Raw genomic sequence first — 19,350 nt, forward strand, 5'->3', positions numbered from 1 at the left:
TTCTCAAACTGGAAAAAATTGGTTTGACATTAGCTGGAGCCTCGAACACTTTTGAAAAGACATGGATTCCTTTTCTGATCTATGTTAATGGTGCAATCTGTCATGTTTTTCTTGACTGAGTATTTTGTTATACAGGTTGTTTTTTTTTTTTTTCGTAACATTTAAAGTGGGAATTTTGTACTTCTATTTTGTATTTATTTACTGTTTATTTATTTATTTTTATCAATCCTGTGATTTGGAGGGGATGTGTGCAAGGGGAGGGGGGGTTTGTTCCACTTGAAAAACTTGTCCATGCATCTCTCTTTAGTCGAGTTGACTACTGTAACAGTTTCTTCTCTGGTCTGCCTAAAAAATCAGACAACTGCAGCTGATCCAGAATGCTGCTGCTCCGGTCCTCACTAAGACCAAGAGAGTGGACCACATCAGTCCAGTTCCGAGGTCTCTACACTGGACCACATCAGTCCAGTTCCGAGGTCTCTACACTGGACCACATCAGTCCAGTTCCGAGGTCTCTACACTGGACCACATCAGTCCAGTTCTGAGGTCTCTACACTGGCTCCTTGTCTCTCAGAGAATAGACTTCAAATTTCTCTTACTAGCATATAAAGCACTGAATGGTTTAGGCCCAAAATCCATCAGAGACCTTCTAGTCCAGTATGAACCATCCAGACCACTCAGGTCATCTGGTGCAGGTCTGCTCTGTGTTCCCAAAGTCAGAACTAAACATGGAGAATCAGCGTTCAGTTTCTCTGCTCCGTATATTTGGAACAAACTACCAGAAAATATCAGGTCTGCTGAGAGTCTGAGTTCTATTAAGTCCAGGTTCCAGACTCACCTGTTCACTGCTGCCTTTGACTAAAAGGCTTTTGACTTTTTAAATTTCATATTCTCTTTCGAAACTCTGCACTGCAACTTTTACTTTAATATGTGTGTGTTTTTATATTTTGGGTTTTATGTGTTGTTTTCTTACTTGCTGTTTTTAATCACCTTTTACATGTTTCTTTTATAATGTTTTTCTTAATGTGTTTTTTTTTCCCTTGTCGTTGTATTTCAATGTCCTGTGGGAAGCACCTTGAATTGCCTTGTTGCTGAAATGTGCTATATAAATAAACTTATCATGCCTTGTTGTTTGTCTATGTGTTGGACTTTTGTATCATATGACAGAACTATGTTCTTTTTTTTTTTTTTCTTTTTTGAACTTTCTTTTTATTGAACCTTTTCAAAATTATCCAGTCCAGTGCAGTACATACAGGTTGTATGAAATATAAGGCAGATCCAAAATATGTCCACAGCGATGATCTCAAAAGTTCCTATTAAGTCTGTTTCAGGTAGTTGCAGTCTGAGTTTCCAGATATTCAAACATTTTTCCAAATTTTGCTGTAAAGACATCCTTCTGATCGTTAATATAAAATCTTAGTCTTTCCAGGGAAATATTGTCTGATATCAAAGACTTCCACAGATGTATTGAAAGAGGTTCTTCTCCAACCCATTTGGTCATAACAGCCTTTCGGGCCAACATTAACAAAAACTGAACAGTATACTTATGTGTTCTCAATGATTCAGGGATACATCCAAATAGACACAATAATGGATTAGGCTGTAACTGGTGCTTAATGACCGCACTAACCTCAACACATATAGTTTGCCAAAACTGTTGAATCTTTTCACATACCCAGAGGCAGTGAAATCTTGTCCCTAAAATAGTTTTACATTTGGGGATATTTGGAAAGGCCCCTGCTGTATATTTACTGTACATATATGGAGATATATAGACATTTTGTAAAATAGAATATTGCATTTCTCTGAATCTATGTTCTTTTTTTATATGTTAAAAAATAACAAAAAAAAAAAAAACAATGAACAGAAGGTTAAAACCCCTTTAAAACTCAGCCCCTGTCTGACCTGTGTCCCTGCTCAGTCCTGCTCTACACTCCTGTCCAGGTGGGGGCGGTCATGCGCCTTCATACACATAAAACAAGCGGGAGAAGTGACGTCACGAAACCTGTGGCGGAACAAGGAAGCATGAGCGACGACAGCAGGCTACGGAATTTTTAGAAACCTGAACAGAAGCTTTTGTAGGATACCCGTGTCTGTTTCACAGATAAGTCAAACTAAAGTTAGAGGCTGAGTGTGTCCCGAAGCTGCCATGACGGCTTCGGTGTTTTTCGGCTGTACGTTTATCGCCTTCGGCCCGGCCATCGCTCTGTTCCTGTTTACCATCGCCCGGGAGCCGCTGCGGGTCATTTTTCTCATAGCAGGGTGAGTTTTACTTCCACCCCACCTCTGAGACACTTAAGTTACTTAGAATCACCACAGCAGGGCGGAACCGACCCTCCTGTTGTGTTTACCTGAGTTCAAATAGACTGTGCATCTGAGCTAGGCGGCTAGGTTAGCATTTCAGACCAACTGCTTTCATCGCTAGCTTGTCAGTTCCTTATTTTGCATCAAAGGTATGAAGAAAATCAAATGTATAAAATGAATTCAAATTTGGTAGAGTTAAAAAGGATCAGTCTTAACTGAAAAACGCACAAATGTCCAAGTCGATAGCAACGTCTTATTACAGAAACAACTTTAGCTTTACCGCGATGTAACAGACCATTGTTTGGTGTGCGATCAGATGCTAAAGCTGTTTCTGTAATAGCGAGAAATTAAAACACACACACACGCGCGCACACACACACACACACACACACACACACACACACACACACTGATAGGTCGATCAGTGGTCCTAACCTAAGTGATTAAACTGGAATCTATAACTGTTAAATTGGTGCATGGATGTAATTTAATCACTGATATTCAAATTCTAGGTGGTTGTAGCTATCATATTTATTTAGTTATTGATGTTCTTCAGAGTTGGTAAAGCCAGTTGGCCACACTAAGAGTTCTACTGGTGCACAATTTGTAAATCCTCATCCTATCGATGAGTAGTCGATCAAAATGAGTCTATTTCTGCTGGAGGAACTGCGGAGCCCATAGAGCTAATCACACTCACATATTTTGGGTTTGTCCTAAGTTCAGTGTGTTTTGGAGGGAGGTGTTCAATGCCCTGAAGGAGGTTTTTAAAATGAACATCCCACGAAGTTTCACAGTGGCAGTTTTAGAAGTAATACCTGAAGGTCTGGATAGAAAAGCAGATGAATACCTTTTGAATATATTTTTCACTGCTGCCTTAAAGTCTATAACCATCAGTTGGATGAAACCAGAACCTACCTCATATAATACATGGATTCAAAAAGTTTGGGATATTTATCAGATGGAGCAGATCACATACCCACTCAGACTTCAGAAAACCACATTTACTAAAAAATGGGAACCTATGTTACCTTTACTGCTGCCGTAATATTTATTGGTGATGCAAGAATACTCCATGTTATCAAGGTGCTGTCATTCTGCCTCTGACAAAGATTCACATCTACAGCCTTTTTTTTCTCTCTCTCTTTGGAGTGAACATTGTTTGCTATAATTGTTATTGCTTTCTCAAATTTCATCATATGTGTCTATGGAGGTGTATGAGAATAAATTTGCTGCTGTGTTGGGGGAAAAGAAATTAATTGAACTGTACTTGAATGTATAATTGTACTGTACTGAAAAAAGAGAAAATCTAATAAAAATTTAAGTTCAAAAATGAGTCTATTTCTATTAAAGGCGTTGTTCAGTTTTACAAGGATGATAAGACATCTTCGATTAGTGATAATTGCAGTAACTATTCATCTGTGTGTGTGGAATTCTGCGTCTCATACCCATGTATTTGCATTGCTCTTGGTTTATTTTGTACTGTCTCTCTGTCAGGGCATTCTTCTGGCTTGTGTCTCTGCTGTTGTCCTCTCTGGTCTGGTTCATCTCTGTCCAGATCAGTAATAAGGACAGTGCTGTACAACAGAAAGGCCTTCTCATCTTTGGCGTGGTCTTGTCCGTCCTGCTGCAGGAAACCTTCCGCTTTGCCTACTACAAGCTGCTCAAGTAAGATGCTCTCACATTTACTTAGGCCTTTCAAGTTCTGCAAACCAATTTGGTCACTGATGACCCACTACCTGGAGAAAACAATGCAAAATGCAGTGATTTTAGACTGGTGAAGATTAAAAAAAAATGTTCATTTTAATTCACAAACAATATAGTAGCAATGTTGTGAGTCTGTGTCTGTAATAGGAATGTAACGATATGAAAATTTCATTTTACAGTTATTGTGACCAAAATTATCACGGTTATCATTATTATCACAGTATTATTGCAATTGTGCTCAAAATGTTCAAAAAGTAGTTATACACACACTGAAATAATTTAACCAAGTTGTATTTTGAAAAAAAACAACAACAAAAAAAACCCAAATAAAATAATTGGCACAATGCACTTTCTGTTGGCAGAAACATTCAAATATTAACCCTTACTGGTCTGAGCCTATTTTGGCTGTTTTTAAGTACTTTTGATTTTGACTTTGTATACTATGTAAACAAATGCTTATTATGCCCATATTTGGTATCTTTTTTTCAGCACAACTTCATCTATATCATCTGCCTATTGTTTTTTTTCACTTTAACCTACTATAAAAACATAAAGGGCCAAAAAACACACAAAAAAATATAAAACCTGATTTGAAAAATTTATATGATTTATTGCATAAATAACACACAGATGCTTAACAAACCTTTTCAAAGACTTTAAAAGTGAATATTGGTTCCAAATATTAGGTATAGAAAATTAAAATTGTAATAAATTAAATCCATACTAAAATATTTGGCATAAAAGCAGATCTTTACATGGGGTTTTTTCCCCTAAAAGTGTGGTAATCAAACGCGGTTATCATGATAATTAGAATTTAAACGGTAATACTAACTGTCTGCAATTTTACCGCGGTTTATCGTTATACCGTTAATCGTTACATCGTCGAAATAGTTTGTTCAAATGTGTCCAACCTCAGTCAGATCCTGATTCTCTCTAATCCATTCGTTTGTCTGTGCTTATGCACCTGAATCACTTCCCTCACAGTGAACAAGTTTGTAGATGACTCCATCATAAACACAGTCCACTTGTTTACAGAACAAACTGAAACATCACATGGGCCTTTTTGGAAATTTTGTCATGAATGGCGACCAAGCGAAAGTGGTTTCTCACAGATTCGGGTAGAAAACGATCCAGATCACTCTAACGTAAACTCCTCCAGTCCACCAGGGTTGTTTTCCAGAATGAGTCCAGTCGGTGGATGGAGGTAAAGGACACATTTGGGTTCAACACTCACCAACAGACAGACAAACTGCTGCTGGAGGGAACTCACATTCCCACAATGCACTTCGCGCCAAAAGTTCCGAAAAGGCCTGAGTGATGTTTGGGTTTGTTCTGTAAACAAGCGGACTGTGTTTATGATGGCGTCATCTTCAATTAGTGATAATTCGGATCTGACTGGGGTTGGACACATTTGAATAAACATCTGTGATGAAAGTCAGACGCTGCTTTAATGCTTCTGAAGCTGTACTTTTTCTGTGGAGCCAGCATTTTACAATCCAAAGTGTAATGGTGTTGTATACAGTTTAAGGCTTTTATTGAGGAACTATGTTAGAAATGGTCACATGACCTACCACACAGAGGTGACTGTTTAGTCGCGGGACAGTGCTTTACAGATATTTTGAGTTGCGTGAAGAAATATGCAGGTTTATGGAGAGTAAAGGGAAATCCACCCACAGCTCCAGGATGAAAAGAGGCTGTGTGAAGTGGTTTTTCTCTGTGATACAACGAACGAACCATGTGATTGTGTTAAACCTCCAACTTCTGGGGTCATGTGATCAGACATGTCCATGTAGGGAGAGCTTTTGAAGCCATACTGTGTCTGTGGGAGATTGAACTTTAACAGGGTATGCTGTTAAATGTCTGAAATATTTGTACTTTGATATTATTATTGAACAGTTGTTTTAGATTTTATTATTTATTTTTATTTTCAATATTAATATTGTTTTAATTCTGTTTTGAATTTGTGGAAAAAACATTTTCATTTGAAAGGAGTCAGTGTGAATCTCCCAATAGTGAGTAACACAAAGTGAGCTTGATTTGCTTCTGATTTCCTTATTATGACCTGGTAAAAGTCATTTCCATATTTCTGTATTAAGGGTTTTTGTGAATACATCTGAAAAGACAAATTCTGTCTTAATTTAAATTAATGTCCATTGTGGTTGGCCTGTGATATGGAGTCTGTTCTTAATTTTTTCCCCTTCTCTGATTGAGCTTGACACTGATCTAGTCAGTCCATCATTCACTAGTTGAGTATGATATAGGTTTTTAATGTAACTCATATTTTTAGTCATAACATAATCTTTATTGTTTTTATGCTGTAATTCATGAGTGTGTACTTGCCGTAATTAGTATTATTTTTGTCTGTGAATGAGCCCCACTGAAGATGACGACCTATTTCCACAAATCCATGACAGTTTTTTTAGGAATTAAACGTTGACTGTGGGGTTTTAATTTTCCTTCAGTTTGGGGGAAGAGGTGAAAGTTGAAATAGTGCCATTGTCAATGTATGCATACACATCAACACACCTGAAACCTGCCACCACTGTTAGATGAAATGATGTATCATTTTCATGGTAACAGCTCTGTTCATCAGTTGTAACTGCTGTGTTTTCATGTTTTTTTGTAGTCTTTTATGAATGAGAGACGTGATAAATACTATAAGTGCATTTCTGGTAGTGATGAAATGTGAAGAGGAACTGGCACCGCAGATGTCTTATGTGTGTTATTTGGAAACGGTTTTGTCTCATTGTGAATCTCAGTCTAAACAAACGTTGGGTGATGTGGTCAATAATCTTATCTTGATAAATATCAAGTAGATTTTCTTTCCATTTCAAATTCAAGGCTAAGTTTTGGTCCTGCATGAATGTCAAAGGAGTCTGAATATTGTTTTTTAAGAAAAGCTATTCAAAGCTATTCAACCACAGGCATGTACTGGAACTCACCCACAAGGGGATGGGGGCCATCACTTAAGATGGAACTAGCTATTGGCTGTAGCTGAGATGATTAAATGATTGAGTTATTATATTTTTTGCTCTACAAAGTAATATATTCTGTTGTTACTTCTTTTTTTGAAATAGATGTATCACTGATATGTTTACTGTGTATTTATACTCTACACCATAATTTTGTCATACATCACCGTACAATGACAAAGTGTATTCTCATTCTGACAAAAGGGGCCTTTGCCCCCGAGTCTTGGTCCTCATGTTGTAATAATCTTTACAGATACAATAGGTCCTTCACCCACTCTTGGTGTGACTTGGGCCTTAACAAACAGCAGAACATTTCACAACTGAAGAAGTTTAATGTTCAAATGATAAAATATTAAAATACTCAACATAAACTACAGAACATTGAGGTAAATTTGTGGATTTTGGAGCATCAACAAAATAAACCGTTAATATTCAATATAATATTTGTTGTTTTATCCCCCAGCCCCAGTTGGAACTAAGCTTGAACAGGTTTGGTTTAACCTGAGAAATCCTAAAGGTTTGCCTGTGTAATCAAAGTGAACTCACTGTATAAGCATTTATTTTTGGGTTTTGAATTTAAAAGATTTCCACATTAATGATTTAGACTCAAATCAGTCTTTCATTTTACGACTTATGTGTGTCTGGCTTGGGTTTGTGCTCAACAAAGCTGTTTCCTGTCAGTGAAAACAATGACTTGACCTTGGAGACACTATCAGGGATTCCATACTTGAAACAGGGGTAATTATGTGTAAAACTTCATGAATGCTACTGTCTTGTAGAGCCTCACTGTTGTCTAAAAACTATTAAAAGCACAGTGGTGTAGCTTGTGCATTCCATTGGATTATGTGTCGTTCTGGGGACACAGAGGAGAATACTAATTGTTGTTGTTTTTTTTTTTTTTAATAAACTGTCCCAAAGGCCAATAATAACAGCCTTTTTTACACTGGGACTTCTCTCCATGATGTCGAAAGCAACTTTGTGCTTTTTGTTGATGCTTTAAAGCAGTTTCTTTATTTAGTCCAGTCAGGCCAGGTTTACTCTTTGTTAGCAGGATGGCACAATTTCACAGGAGAATTCAATTAAAAGTTTGATATCCAACTAATAATATCCAGCCAGAGCCTCCTCACCTTCACGTTTCCCCAGGGTATTTATCTGTTTTCGTGTTGAGCTGCTCCAGTTTGTCCCACTTTCCCATCTCCAGTCTTTTCACCCTGAGGTATTAAAAGATATTGTTGCACCTTGTATCATCTTCCACTGACTGACATACATAATTTCTATTGATGTCCTTGTTCACAGCATCACAGCGGAACTAGGAAGAGAAACACTGACGTGTGTATGTGGTTGTTTTGTGCAGGAAAGCAAATGAAGGCCTCCTCACTCTCAGTCAAGAGGAGACCATGCCCATCTCCATTCGACAACTGGCCTATGGTATTCTGCACTCACTCATGTTGATCACACAGCACCAACAGTAGGGGTTCAAAGAGCTGCACATAAAGAATTAAAACCACAAAACTAGTCAGCGTCACTTGAAATGATTTATACTCATGAGAGGCCGTGTACATTCTCAGTGACACTCAGTGAATTGGTTTAAGAGTCTGGTTTAGACCAGATGTAGTCTGTTATGATATGGTACTATATAAATAAAATTTGATTGATTGATTGAATATTATAAAAGAAAAACATATCTGACCTGACCCCATGTCACACCCCTGTGGTAAACAGAACCTGTTACATAGGCTGGTGCAGTGGAAAGAATTCTTCCTTCCTCTCAGACCAGTTGACTTGTGATATGCTGAAAGAGAATCATGGATTTTTGTCCAAAAGTGTCAAACTATCAAGAACTGCAGGTTTAATACAAGTGGTTCTATAAATCTAAAGTCCAGTTTATTTGTAATGTGATCTCAACTATCTGCATCAACATCTTTTCAATGCCATGCTCTGTGTGAGGCCCACCACAGTATATAAACATTACAAAACATGGATAGATGTGGAGTTTGTTGATTTGAATGTTATTGATCTTTTTTAAAATAGTTTTCATGTTCTACGTTTGGCTTTGTGAAATGTTCCCCTACCTGGTGAGGACTTCTCAACCTCTGAGTAGGAATAAACCATTATATGGACCTAACATCAGTATAAGCATGTCAGGTGTCATTTCACTGACGACATGTGACAATATTCAGTTGTTGTGACATTGAAGTTTTCATAAATGGTTCAGGTAATGGAATAAATCTATATATAAATTCTACAAAGCCTCTTAGTGTCAAACCAGGGAGCACCTCCAGGATGTTTTTACCACAATTTCAGCACTCATTAAAATTACAACTGGCTTTGAATTCAGAAAGGCAAAATATAATGTAGTAAAGGGCTGATTTTAAAGCCAAAGAACTGAAGGAACTAAATAAGCAATGCATGTAATGTCATACATTCTTGGGTATTTTTCTGTCTTTTTTATGTCTTTTGTTTTTAGGAATAATTTCAAACCCATACTTACAATCTAGTTTGTTAACCTGCCACTCCAGACCAAAAAGCAGCCTTTAAAGTCATAAGACAAACGTAATGATTTGTCATTTTTTGTAACATTCATTAATATTGCTGGATATGCAGTGTTCTCTCATAACATTTTCTAGAAAGTCCTACCAACATGTGTAAAATGTGTGTTTTCTTCTGTCTCAGTGTCAGGTCTTGGCTTCGGCTTCATGAGTGGGGCGTTCTCTGTAGTGAATATCCTTGCAGACTCTGTTGGACCAGGAACTGTTGGGATCCATGGAGACTCGCAGCACTACTTCCTGTCCTCAGGTACCGTAACTAATTATGTCAGTTGAACCAGTGCTACAAGTTTGTTAAATGATGCACATTTTGGATTCAGCAGGAATATCATTTTTCTTTTTTGAGTTGACGGATGATAATACATTTATGCCTGGGGATGAATAAAGTATATTTGTATCTGCAAATGTAACGGTTTTAACTTTGAGCACACATTTACTATGGCATCATTTCATTAAACTTATTCACTGCATACATCATTTTCCTGAAACTAGACCTGACCAACTGACACAAACCTCTATCATAACATTGCTTATGCCGATACACTAGGCACTGAGCATGATGGGAAATCAGCCCATCAACCTCTTCTCATCCTGATGTGCACGTCACTCTAGAACAGGGGTATTCAGATCCGGTCCTCGAGGGCTGGTATCCTGCATGTTTTAGATATTTCCTTCTTCTAGCACACCTGGTGACCTCCGCCAGGAGGTATTGTGATCACTTTGCTTTGTGTGTTTGGTTTTTTTTTTGTTTGTTAGCAACTTTATGGAAAAACTATTGCAACCATCTTTACCAAATTGTACCCACAGATAGGCCTAGGCCCTGGGACCCATTAAATTTTGGGCAAGTAGGCCAAAGTTCAAGGTCACAGCAAGGTCACAAAATCTACAATTTTCCTATCTCTCATCATTGAGCAATTTTCCAAAATTTATAAAAAATTCAAAACGACTCAGATTAGCCTCCAATTTGATCCACCTGTAGCTTATAACAATATCTTGTATCTGGCGCAAAATTGTCCACATCCACTGTGGAATGTGGACTCTGTGGACATTTCAATTTAACATTGAAAATCCCATTTCCCACACATTTTTCTTTATAACTCAACAAATATTGATTGGAATTGAATATAATTTGACATACACATGACTGGTACCAAGTTTCAACTTTTTCTGCTGTATGGAACAACCTTGAAACTGTTTAATTTAAAAAGAAATAGTTGATCCACACGTGCACACCGTTCGGGGTGCTTGGCGGAGGTTTGCGTTCTCTGAACACTTGTTTAATTAATGATCCATTCATCATCAAGCCTGTTAATGATGTAATGGCTTCTAGTTGTGCTGGAAGAGGGAAATATCTAAAACATGTAGGATGCCGGCCCTCAAGGACCGGATTTGAATACCCCTGCTCTGGAACAGTCTAGATTCATCACATCACCTGAACTTTTTCCATTGCTCCACAGACCAATATTTAAGTCAGTTCATAGTAAACTGGTTGCTTAAGATATGAAACTCTACTCACCGCATCACGTAATGTTAGAGAACTTGTTGCAGCTGAAACATTAACCACTATTTTAGTTATCCAATGGAAGCATCTGAACTATTTGCCTTGTAAGAAGGTCCCAAGAAGGATGGGTTCAATTCCAGCGCCAACCGTGCATGGGCTTTTCTGCGTGGAGTTTGCACACAGAAAAGCATCATCAAATTTTATTTATATAGTACCAAATCATAACAAAATTTATTTCATGACACTTCACATATAGAGCTGGTCAAAACCAGACTCTTAAGCCAATTTTCAGAAACCCAACAGAATCCTCCGGGAGCAAACACTTCACACACATCATGTCTGTATAGGTTCTGTCTGGGTACTTGAATTGTCTTACGAATAACAAGTGCAGTCTTAACAATATTCTGCCTCAGTTTATCAGTTTATCATTTACACATGTGAATTACAATTTATATTATAATTACAAATACACAAAACATTTAGTAACAAGTATAATATTGATAAAAAATTGCACTTCTCTTAAGGCATTTCAGGTTGTTTATATTTGTTCAGGTTATTCACATATTTTGCAAAAGGTTAGTTTGTTATTGTAAACATTTTCCTTTAATTTAACTTTTTTACACTAAAACAAAGAGAAAATTTGCAGTTGTCATTATTTATAGGTTATGATATTATTTTACTGGTCTGACCCACTTGAAATCTAACTGGTCTGTATGTGTGTGTGTGTGTATGTGGAACCTGAATTAAAATGATTTTAACATCACTGAGTGTTAATATCTTCAGTGTAATTTTTGCTTTTCACAAATTCATCCCACGGGCCGAATTGGAGCCTTTGTGTGGGCTGGACTTGGCCCCCGGGCCACATGTTTGACACCTGTGGTCTATAATGATCTACAAGTTCAAAACATTTCTGCATCTACTCATACCTGTGATTTCAGGCTGTGGAAGATGTACCCTGTGATGCTTAGATTTTGTCTAATCACAAGTGTCTTAAGGTGGATAGGCGGGTTAAGTGTGTGAGTGACAGTTGTAATTACAGATTGCTGGAGAGATGACATCAGATGTGACCTGAATATCTGAGTATGTAAAGTAAATATTAAAATAACTATTTAGAAAAGAAAATGGCTGCAGTTGAATTTCCATGCAATAATTAACTAAAAGTAAAAAGAAAAAAAAGTGTGAGAAGCCTGAGTATGAGTCCTGTACATGGAAACTGTTCAGTGTTTACATTCACACTAGTACTCCGATCATTGTCTGATTTCTGGAGTTCTCAGATTATTCAAGTGACCATGTAAACAGGATAATCTGATTTGTTTTATCAGATAAAAGCAGTAATCTGATTATAATAAATCAGATTAACAAACCTGGATTTCTCCCCAATACTCTGATGTGTTCCATGTATACAGGTTAATCTGATTCATTTAGTTCTTATACATTTGTGTATGTGTAAACACAATTAAAGCAGTAGTTACGTAGTCAAACATGAGCAGAAAACAATAACCGGAAGATTAAGTCTACCATCACTACATACATACGAACTCTAACAGAAACCTGATAACGGACTGGAGCGTCTAAACCAGGGTTTTTTCCAATTATCACATTTCTTAAGAGCATATAAATGCTTTAGATCTGATTATTACAATTATCCAATTTCTCCCAGTTATTGGATTTTTATGGTCATGGAAACAGACTCAGTGAAAATGGGTTTAGACATGGAGTTTACCCTCTGAAATGTCTTTGTGTGTGTTGTCATCAGTGTTTGATTCTTTGACTCAAGTGTTTGGTTCATCTTTCAGCCTTCATGACCATGGCCATCATCCTGTTGCACATGTTCTGGGGGGTTGTCTTCTTTGATGCCTGTGAAAAACAACGCTGGTGGGCTGTGGCCGCCGTTGTCGTGAGTCACCTGATAGTTTCCTGTCTGGTAAGTGTTCACATTGAGGACCTTCATGACCTCATCTTTGTCATATGATCTGCTTTTCAGAGGGATTATGTCAGTTACTAACCCCTACAGGTCTGAGCATATTTTGGCTGCTTTTGAATACTTATACTACACAAAATTTTTGGTTCGGTACGTTTTCCGTTTTGAAAGCCACGGTTTGGGTTTTTTCGGTACGGTATGGGAAGAAAGAAAACCCCTCAAAATTTCTTTAATGCATTTATAATTTTTCTTTTACATTTTTTCCCCCAGTTTTTGGAGACAATAGAATATAGAAAAAAAGGAATAATGTAATTCTGCTGCTATAAATCAAATAGAAAATAAAATACATTGTTAATATTACTAAATGTATTTTTAACAATATTATTCCACTTTTCCCTGACAGTTTTGAACAAAAAACAAAAATCTAATCAGTTCTATCAGTTCACATTCTGCATAAAAATAACAACAAAATTCCACATGAAGTGCAACATTAACCAGAGGGCAAACTGGTATTCTGCTTAAACAAACTGAAGAGCAACACTGACAACAAAATTAAACAAACTATTTATTTTAGGACAGCTAACAAACTGTTTAGGCCACTTTGTGTGTGTGTGTGTGTGTGTGTGTGTGTGTGTGCGTGCGTGTGCGTGTGCAGGGTGGGATTTGTCAAAAACACAGAGGGGGGGATGTTTGTTTTTTCTTTTTTCTTTTTTCTTTTTTTTTTTTTTTTTTTTTTATTGGAGCCGGGGGGGCAGTTGTATACCGGTCCATAACTAACGTAACTAACACTGGCGTGAAATGAAAGTGAAACTTTACATTCAACGTCCAACTCCTGGGTTCTATTCCTCTAATACACAGCATGTGTGAGAGAGAGAGAGAAACAGACAGACAGACAGGCAGACAGACAGACAGAACTAGTGTTAGTGTTTTAGAACTACCGTAGTTCATAGGTGGTAAACTTCCGTCTTATCTTCTCTTTCCTCGTTGTCTTTCATCTGAACCCACAGTGATCCCAAACTGGACTGTAATGATGGTGGAGGGTCTCTAGTCTCTTCCTTCCAGGTTCACATCATATTTGTTGTTTTCTTTTTACCTTATATCAGCTGCTATTTCATATTTTGGGTCACTGTGCGCTCCTTCAGTATGTCCGTGTGGAACTTGCGTGGATTTAAAGTTCTGCATCGAACAACGTCTTTTTTTTCTTTTTCTCATCATACTGTGCCGTTTCGGTACAGCTGTGTACCGAACCAAACAGGTGTGTACCGAAACAGTTCGTTTCGATATGTGTACTGTTACAGGCCTATTGAATACCACATAAAAAAAAAAAAAAATTACCAGACCCATCTTTGGTATCTCTTTTTTTTCCCAACACTACTTCACCTTTGTGATCTGTCCATAATATGTTCACTTTGACCTAATATATCAACATACAGGGTCAAAGAACACACAAACAATCTAAAATCTGATTGGTAAAATTGTATGATTTATGGCACAAATGACACAAACATGCTTAACGAACCTTTTTAAAGACTATAAAAGTGATAATAGGTTCCGAACATGTGTAATGTGACAAAATCAACTTGTATCCAAGTATTTCTCATCAAAGCATGCCTTTACATAGGCACCCCCTCCCCTTTCTGACTGCTGCTTGTAAAGAAAACTATGGAAAAAATATACAGAGGTTTGCACTGCTTTAAATTCCCAGACTTCCAACCAGTGCCAATGTAACACATAAAAGATAAAACTGACATAAATTCAAACTACAGACACATGTCCTAAAAAGCGTGCGTTTGTATTGGCCATTTGTTTTTGTTTTTTTTGCTGCCACTCTTCAAAAATGTGCAAAAATATACAAGCTTTGAAGTCCAAACAGTGCAAATGTACCAGAAAGGGTAACGTCATCCCATATACAGTTTCAGTTTTTACCCTCAGCCGTCTTCGCAGGGTATTGTCATTAGTTCGTCATCCATCTGTCTGCCTGTCTATATGTGCAAAAACTGTACGTGGACTGAAAACCAAGGGTTTTCAAGTGCGGGCATGTTATTTTTTTATACTACAATTATAACTATATACAATAATAAACAAATCAAAGCTGAACACATAATGATCTGGACCTCAACTGACTCCCCCTCCCATCCTCTTTCCATGACCTCCATGTAGAGCAGGGGTCTCAAACTCATTTTCTTTCAGGGCCACATTCAGCCCGATTTGATCTCCAGTGGGCCAGACCAGTAAAATAACAGCATAATAACCTATAAAGTATGACAACATCAAATTTTTGTCTCTGTTTTAGTGCAAAAAATCCCCATTCAATTATGAAGATACTTACTTTTATAAACTATCCAAACAAAAAAGATGTGAACTAGAAAAGCACTCGGAGAGCGCAGACCTCCGCCAAGGCAGATCAGACCCCCCCCCCCCACCACCACCCACGATCACCACCAAAATTTAATGATTTGTTCCTTGTGCCAGTATCAGCATTTTCTGAAATTTTCATCCAAATCCATCCATAACTTTTTGAGTTATCTTGCACATGGACAAACAGACAGACAAACCAATGCCGGCAAAAACATAACCTCCTTGGTGGAGGTAATTAAAAGAAAAAACGATAACTAACTGAAACTGTATTGTGTACTTACTAAACTAACTAAAACATATAAAAATTATGGATAAAATTCCCTTTGTTTTTGTCTTTGTCAATGTTGGATTGATACGAAAGTGATTTATTTCGCTGTAGCAATTTTAGCTAGCGGCACAGTCTGTCACTTGTGATCACTTGTGGTTTCCAGTCATCTTCTGGTCCCCACTCTACCTGGAAACATGGAGACTAAAGTTGGGAGAAAGCAGCAGAGTTCTTTCTGGGATTTATTTGAATATGATGGCGAAGAAGATAAAAGATACGACGAAACTAAAACTAATACTAAAATTAAACTAAAACTAAGCACTTAGGAGAGAACGAAAATTAATAAAAACCAGCAAACCTGCGCTAAAAAAGAAATCAAACTAACTGAATTAGAAGAAAAAAAGTCAAAAGTAAATAAAACTAGAAAAGCACTCGTGGAGCGCAGACCTCCGCCAAGGCAGATCAGTAACCCCCCCACCCCTGATCACCACCAAAATTTAATCATTTGTTCTTTGTGCCAGTATCAGCATTTCCTGAAATTTTCATCCAAATCCATCCTTAACTTTTTGCGTTATCTTGCACACAAACAGACAGACAAACCAAAGCTGGCAAAAACATAACCTCCTTGGCGGAGGTAACTAGAATGGAACGCACCTGTGGTTTGTCCAGCGGTTGTACCTGCATTCAACTCTGCTGTAATTATTAGATGTTTCTACCGTTTCAGGCTTTTCCCCATATTTACTGACTGGTCCACCTGGTAAAGAAGTATAAAATGAATATCAGGTCACACATCCACACCATCTACTTTGTATGATTTCATTGCTGCTGGATCTGTTGACAATAACTGAAGTATAAAAGGTCAGGATGATGCTGTAATATTGATCCACATGTTGAATCCTATCGGTCTTTGTTTCCAGACCTTTCAGAACCCCGAGTACGTGGCCAGTCTGGTTCCCACGTACATCATCTTGTTCCTGATGGGCGTCTGGGCCTTTTACTCAGCTGGTGGCTCCCTCCGAAACCTCAAACTCTGCCTCACCTGCAAAGACAAGGACTTCCTACTGGCCAACCACCGGCCCAGATAATGTGGAAGAGTGTGTCCGGAGTTCAAGACCCTTTATCCAAAGACCACAGAATTCACACACAAATACTGAACAGAGCAGAGGGGACCACTTCCACACATTTGATCACTTATGACGTAACACAAAAGTAAAATGTCCTGAAGGATGTAAACAGGCAGAGGACATGGTTTTTTGGCTTTCTTTGAAATGTCTCATCCCCCTGCTGCAAAGAAAAGCAGATGCTTTGATTGTATGTGGGTAGATCTCAATTATGTAATGAGATTTTTGATTTTAGGCCTAGATTTGGCTTCATACTCATTACTAAGCTCATGAAATACGTGACTAATGTGGTAATAGTCGGTGTGGACTGTGTGGAGCTGCAACAGTTTGAGTATTTTTGAAGATATTTGATGATGTTGTCTTAGGCTTTGAGATATCGGTCAATGTTTTCCACCATTCTGACATTTGATTACATAACATTCATTTCATGTTGAAAATCAGCATAATAGTTTTAGCTATATATTGCAATGATTATTTCCTGTTTTTTGCAACGTAATGTCATCTTTTACACTGAATTCACTTTTTTTTTTGTAAATGTGGTGAAAGTTATTTGCTGGACAAGATCGATCATTTTTAGTAATGATTTGTGGTGTTCACATAAAACCACAAAAAGAAAATGCACAATTAATATGGTTTTGTATTCTTCATATGTTCTTCATGTGTCTCCGTGTTTTTGTCAGAGCTTGTTTGGGTGATTTGGACTTTTTGGTACATTTTGTGTCTTTAGTAGCTTCTCAAAGATCTGTTGTCTTGTTTGAAATATAAACTTGTCACTGGTCGATTACTGCTCTGAGTGGCCCACCAACAAACTGAACAAACATCTGAACACCGTCACTAACCTTACAGTGAGCTGCCTTTGTAATCCTGCCAATATAACAGGGTGTCTGTGGATCCTCTTACATTTGATTGTCCTAAATTAAGGCTTTAATTGTCTTTAAAATCGATTAATCCTTAAATGTGGCACTCAGAGGTCTTCAGATTCCACAGATACAATAAATGAAATTGCTGTATTTACTTTGTAAATGTTTTGTAAAGAATGTGTCAAATGTGTAATTAGTGTCGATCATTTTATTAGAACACAGATGGGAGTGAGTGGAGGGGTTTAGGCAGGAGCTTTAGCAGCGTGAACATCAGCAGCAGAAACAGTCATGGACAAAATGGAAACATTCAGTTGGCTGGACTGAAACATGGTTAAGACTGGTTCAAGGCAAGAAGTTTCTGGTACTGTTAGTTTTGTTAATGTCAGGTCTTAAATTTGGCCAAAGACGCCTTGAAAAATGTTTTTAAGAGTCGTACATTAGGCCTCCTCAAACCTGCAGGTGCCACATATGAAGTTGGAATCCTGTGTTTCTGTTTCAAATCTTTCAAAGGGTGAGCTGTTCGTTTACAAATTAAACTCTGTACATCGTAGAAAAACTCCATGAACATTTACTCAGAAGTAGGGATGTAACGATGTGAAAATTTCATATCACGATTATCATTATTATCGCGGTATTGTTGAAATTGTGCTCAAAATGTTCAAAAAAGTACTAATACACACTGAAATAATTTAACCAAGTTGTATTTAAAAAAAAAAAAAAAACATAAAATAACTGGCACAATGTACTTTTTTTGGCAGAGACATTCAAGTATTAACCCTTAGTGGTCTGAGCCTTTTTTGGCCGTTTTTCAGTCCTTTTGATTTTGCCTTTATATACTATATAAACAAATGTTTACTATACCCATGTTTGGGATCTTTTTTTCAGCACAACTTCATCTGTCTCAACTGTCTTTTATTTTTTTCACTTTAACCTACTATAAAAACATAAAAGGCCAAAAAACACAAAAAAATATAAAATCTGATTTGTAAAATGTATATACTTTATTGCATAAATAACACACAGATGCTTGACGAACCTTTTCAAAGACTTTAAAAGTGAATATGGGTTCCAAATATTAGGTACATAAAATCAAATTTGCAATAAATTAAAACTTTACTCAAATACTTGACATAAAAGCAGCTCTTTACATTGGGATTTTTTCCCCCAAAAAGTGCGGTAATCAAACACGGTTATCATGATAATTAGAATTTAAACGGTAATACTAACCGTCTGCAGTTTTACCGCGGTTTATCGTTATACCGGTAATCGTTACATCCCTACTCAGAAGGAGCAGATATTGATGTGCTGTAAAAACACATCAGTGTTTCCACTGATGAGTTAAATCTGTTAACGATCTTGTCTTTGGACACCTACATGAGCAAAGCTGATCTGAGACATTACTAGTGAAGAACGTACCACAGCCACAGTCCTCTACAGCCTGTAGAGAACTCCAGCCTCCACCAGTAGTTCTCTACAAACAGCCTTTCACACCTGGAGTCACCTGAGTTCAGTCAAACCCCCCTGAAGGACCTGGCCAATGACCAACCCTTTTTGTCAACGACCTTGAAACTCGGACATAAAACTCATTAATAGGGGTGTAAGAAAATATCGGATCTACAATATATTGCGATTAGTTTCACAATAGTGTATTGATATTAAAAAGTACTGTATCAATATTTTAAGGTATTTATTTAAATGCAGATATTGCAGAGGTTGAATGAATGAATGAAATCTTTATTTTGAACATGTCGACAGTGAAATCAAAACAAAAACCAACTAACAAAATATAAGTACTGGTACA

General features: G+C 37.3%; 1 protein-coding gene across 1 annotated transcript; it reads left to right on the forward strand.

Annotated features, from left to right (window-relative positions):
* The first annotated feature begins 1,991 nt into the window (after positions 1-1,991).
* On the forward strand, positions 1,992-17,708 carry aph1b (aph-1B gamma-secretase subunit). The gene is made up of 6 exons (XM_030124935.1): positions 1,992-2,259; positions 3,796-3,966; positions 8,332-8,405; positions 9,651-9,773; positions 12,821-12,948; positions 16,486-17,708. The coding sequence occupies exons 1-6, from the start codon at positions 2,147-2,149 to the stop codon at positions 16,651-16,653; spliced, it is 777 nt and encodes a 258-aa protein (XP_029980795.1). The 5' UTR covers positions 1,992-2,146; the 3' UTR covers positions 16,654-17,708.
* Positions 17,709-19,350: the final 1,642 nt, after the last annotated feature.

Source organism: Sphaeramia orbicularis, chromosome 3 (assembly GCF_902148855.1).
Source record: "Sphaeramia orbicularis chromosome 3, fSphaOr1.1, whole genome shotgun sequence".
Classification (NCBI taxonomy): domain Eukaryota; kingdom Metazoa; phylum Chordata; class Actinopteri; order Kurtiformes; family Apogonidae; genus Sphaeramia; species Sphaeramia orbicularis.

What these genes read in the sequence shown, in the direction of transcription:
- aph1b (XM_030124935.1), top strand. Translation starts at nt 2,147, where the DNA reads ATGACGGCTTCGGTGTTTTTCGGCTGTACGTTTATCGCCTTCGGCCCG. An exon ending in GTCATTTTTCTCATAGCAGG is followed by an intron (nt 2,260 to 3,795) that starts GTGAGTTTTACT and finishes TCTCTCTGTCAG; the next exon opens with GGCATTCTTCTGGCTTGTGT. An exon ending in ACCTGATAGTTTCCTGTCTG is followed by an intron (nt 12,949 to 16,485) that starts GTAAGTGTTCAC and finishes CTTTGTTTCCAG; the next exon opens with ACCTTTCAGAACCCCGAGTA.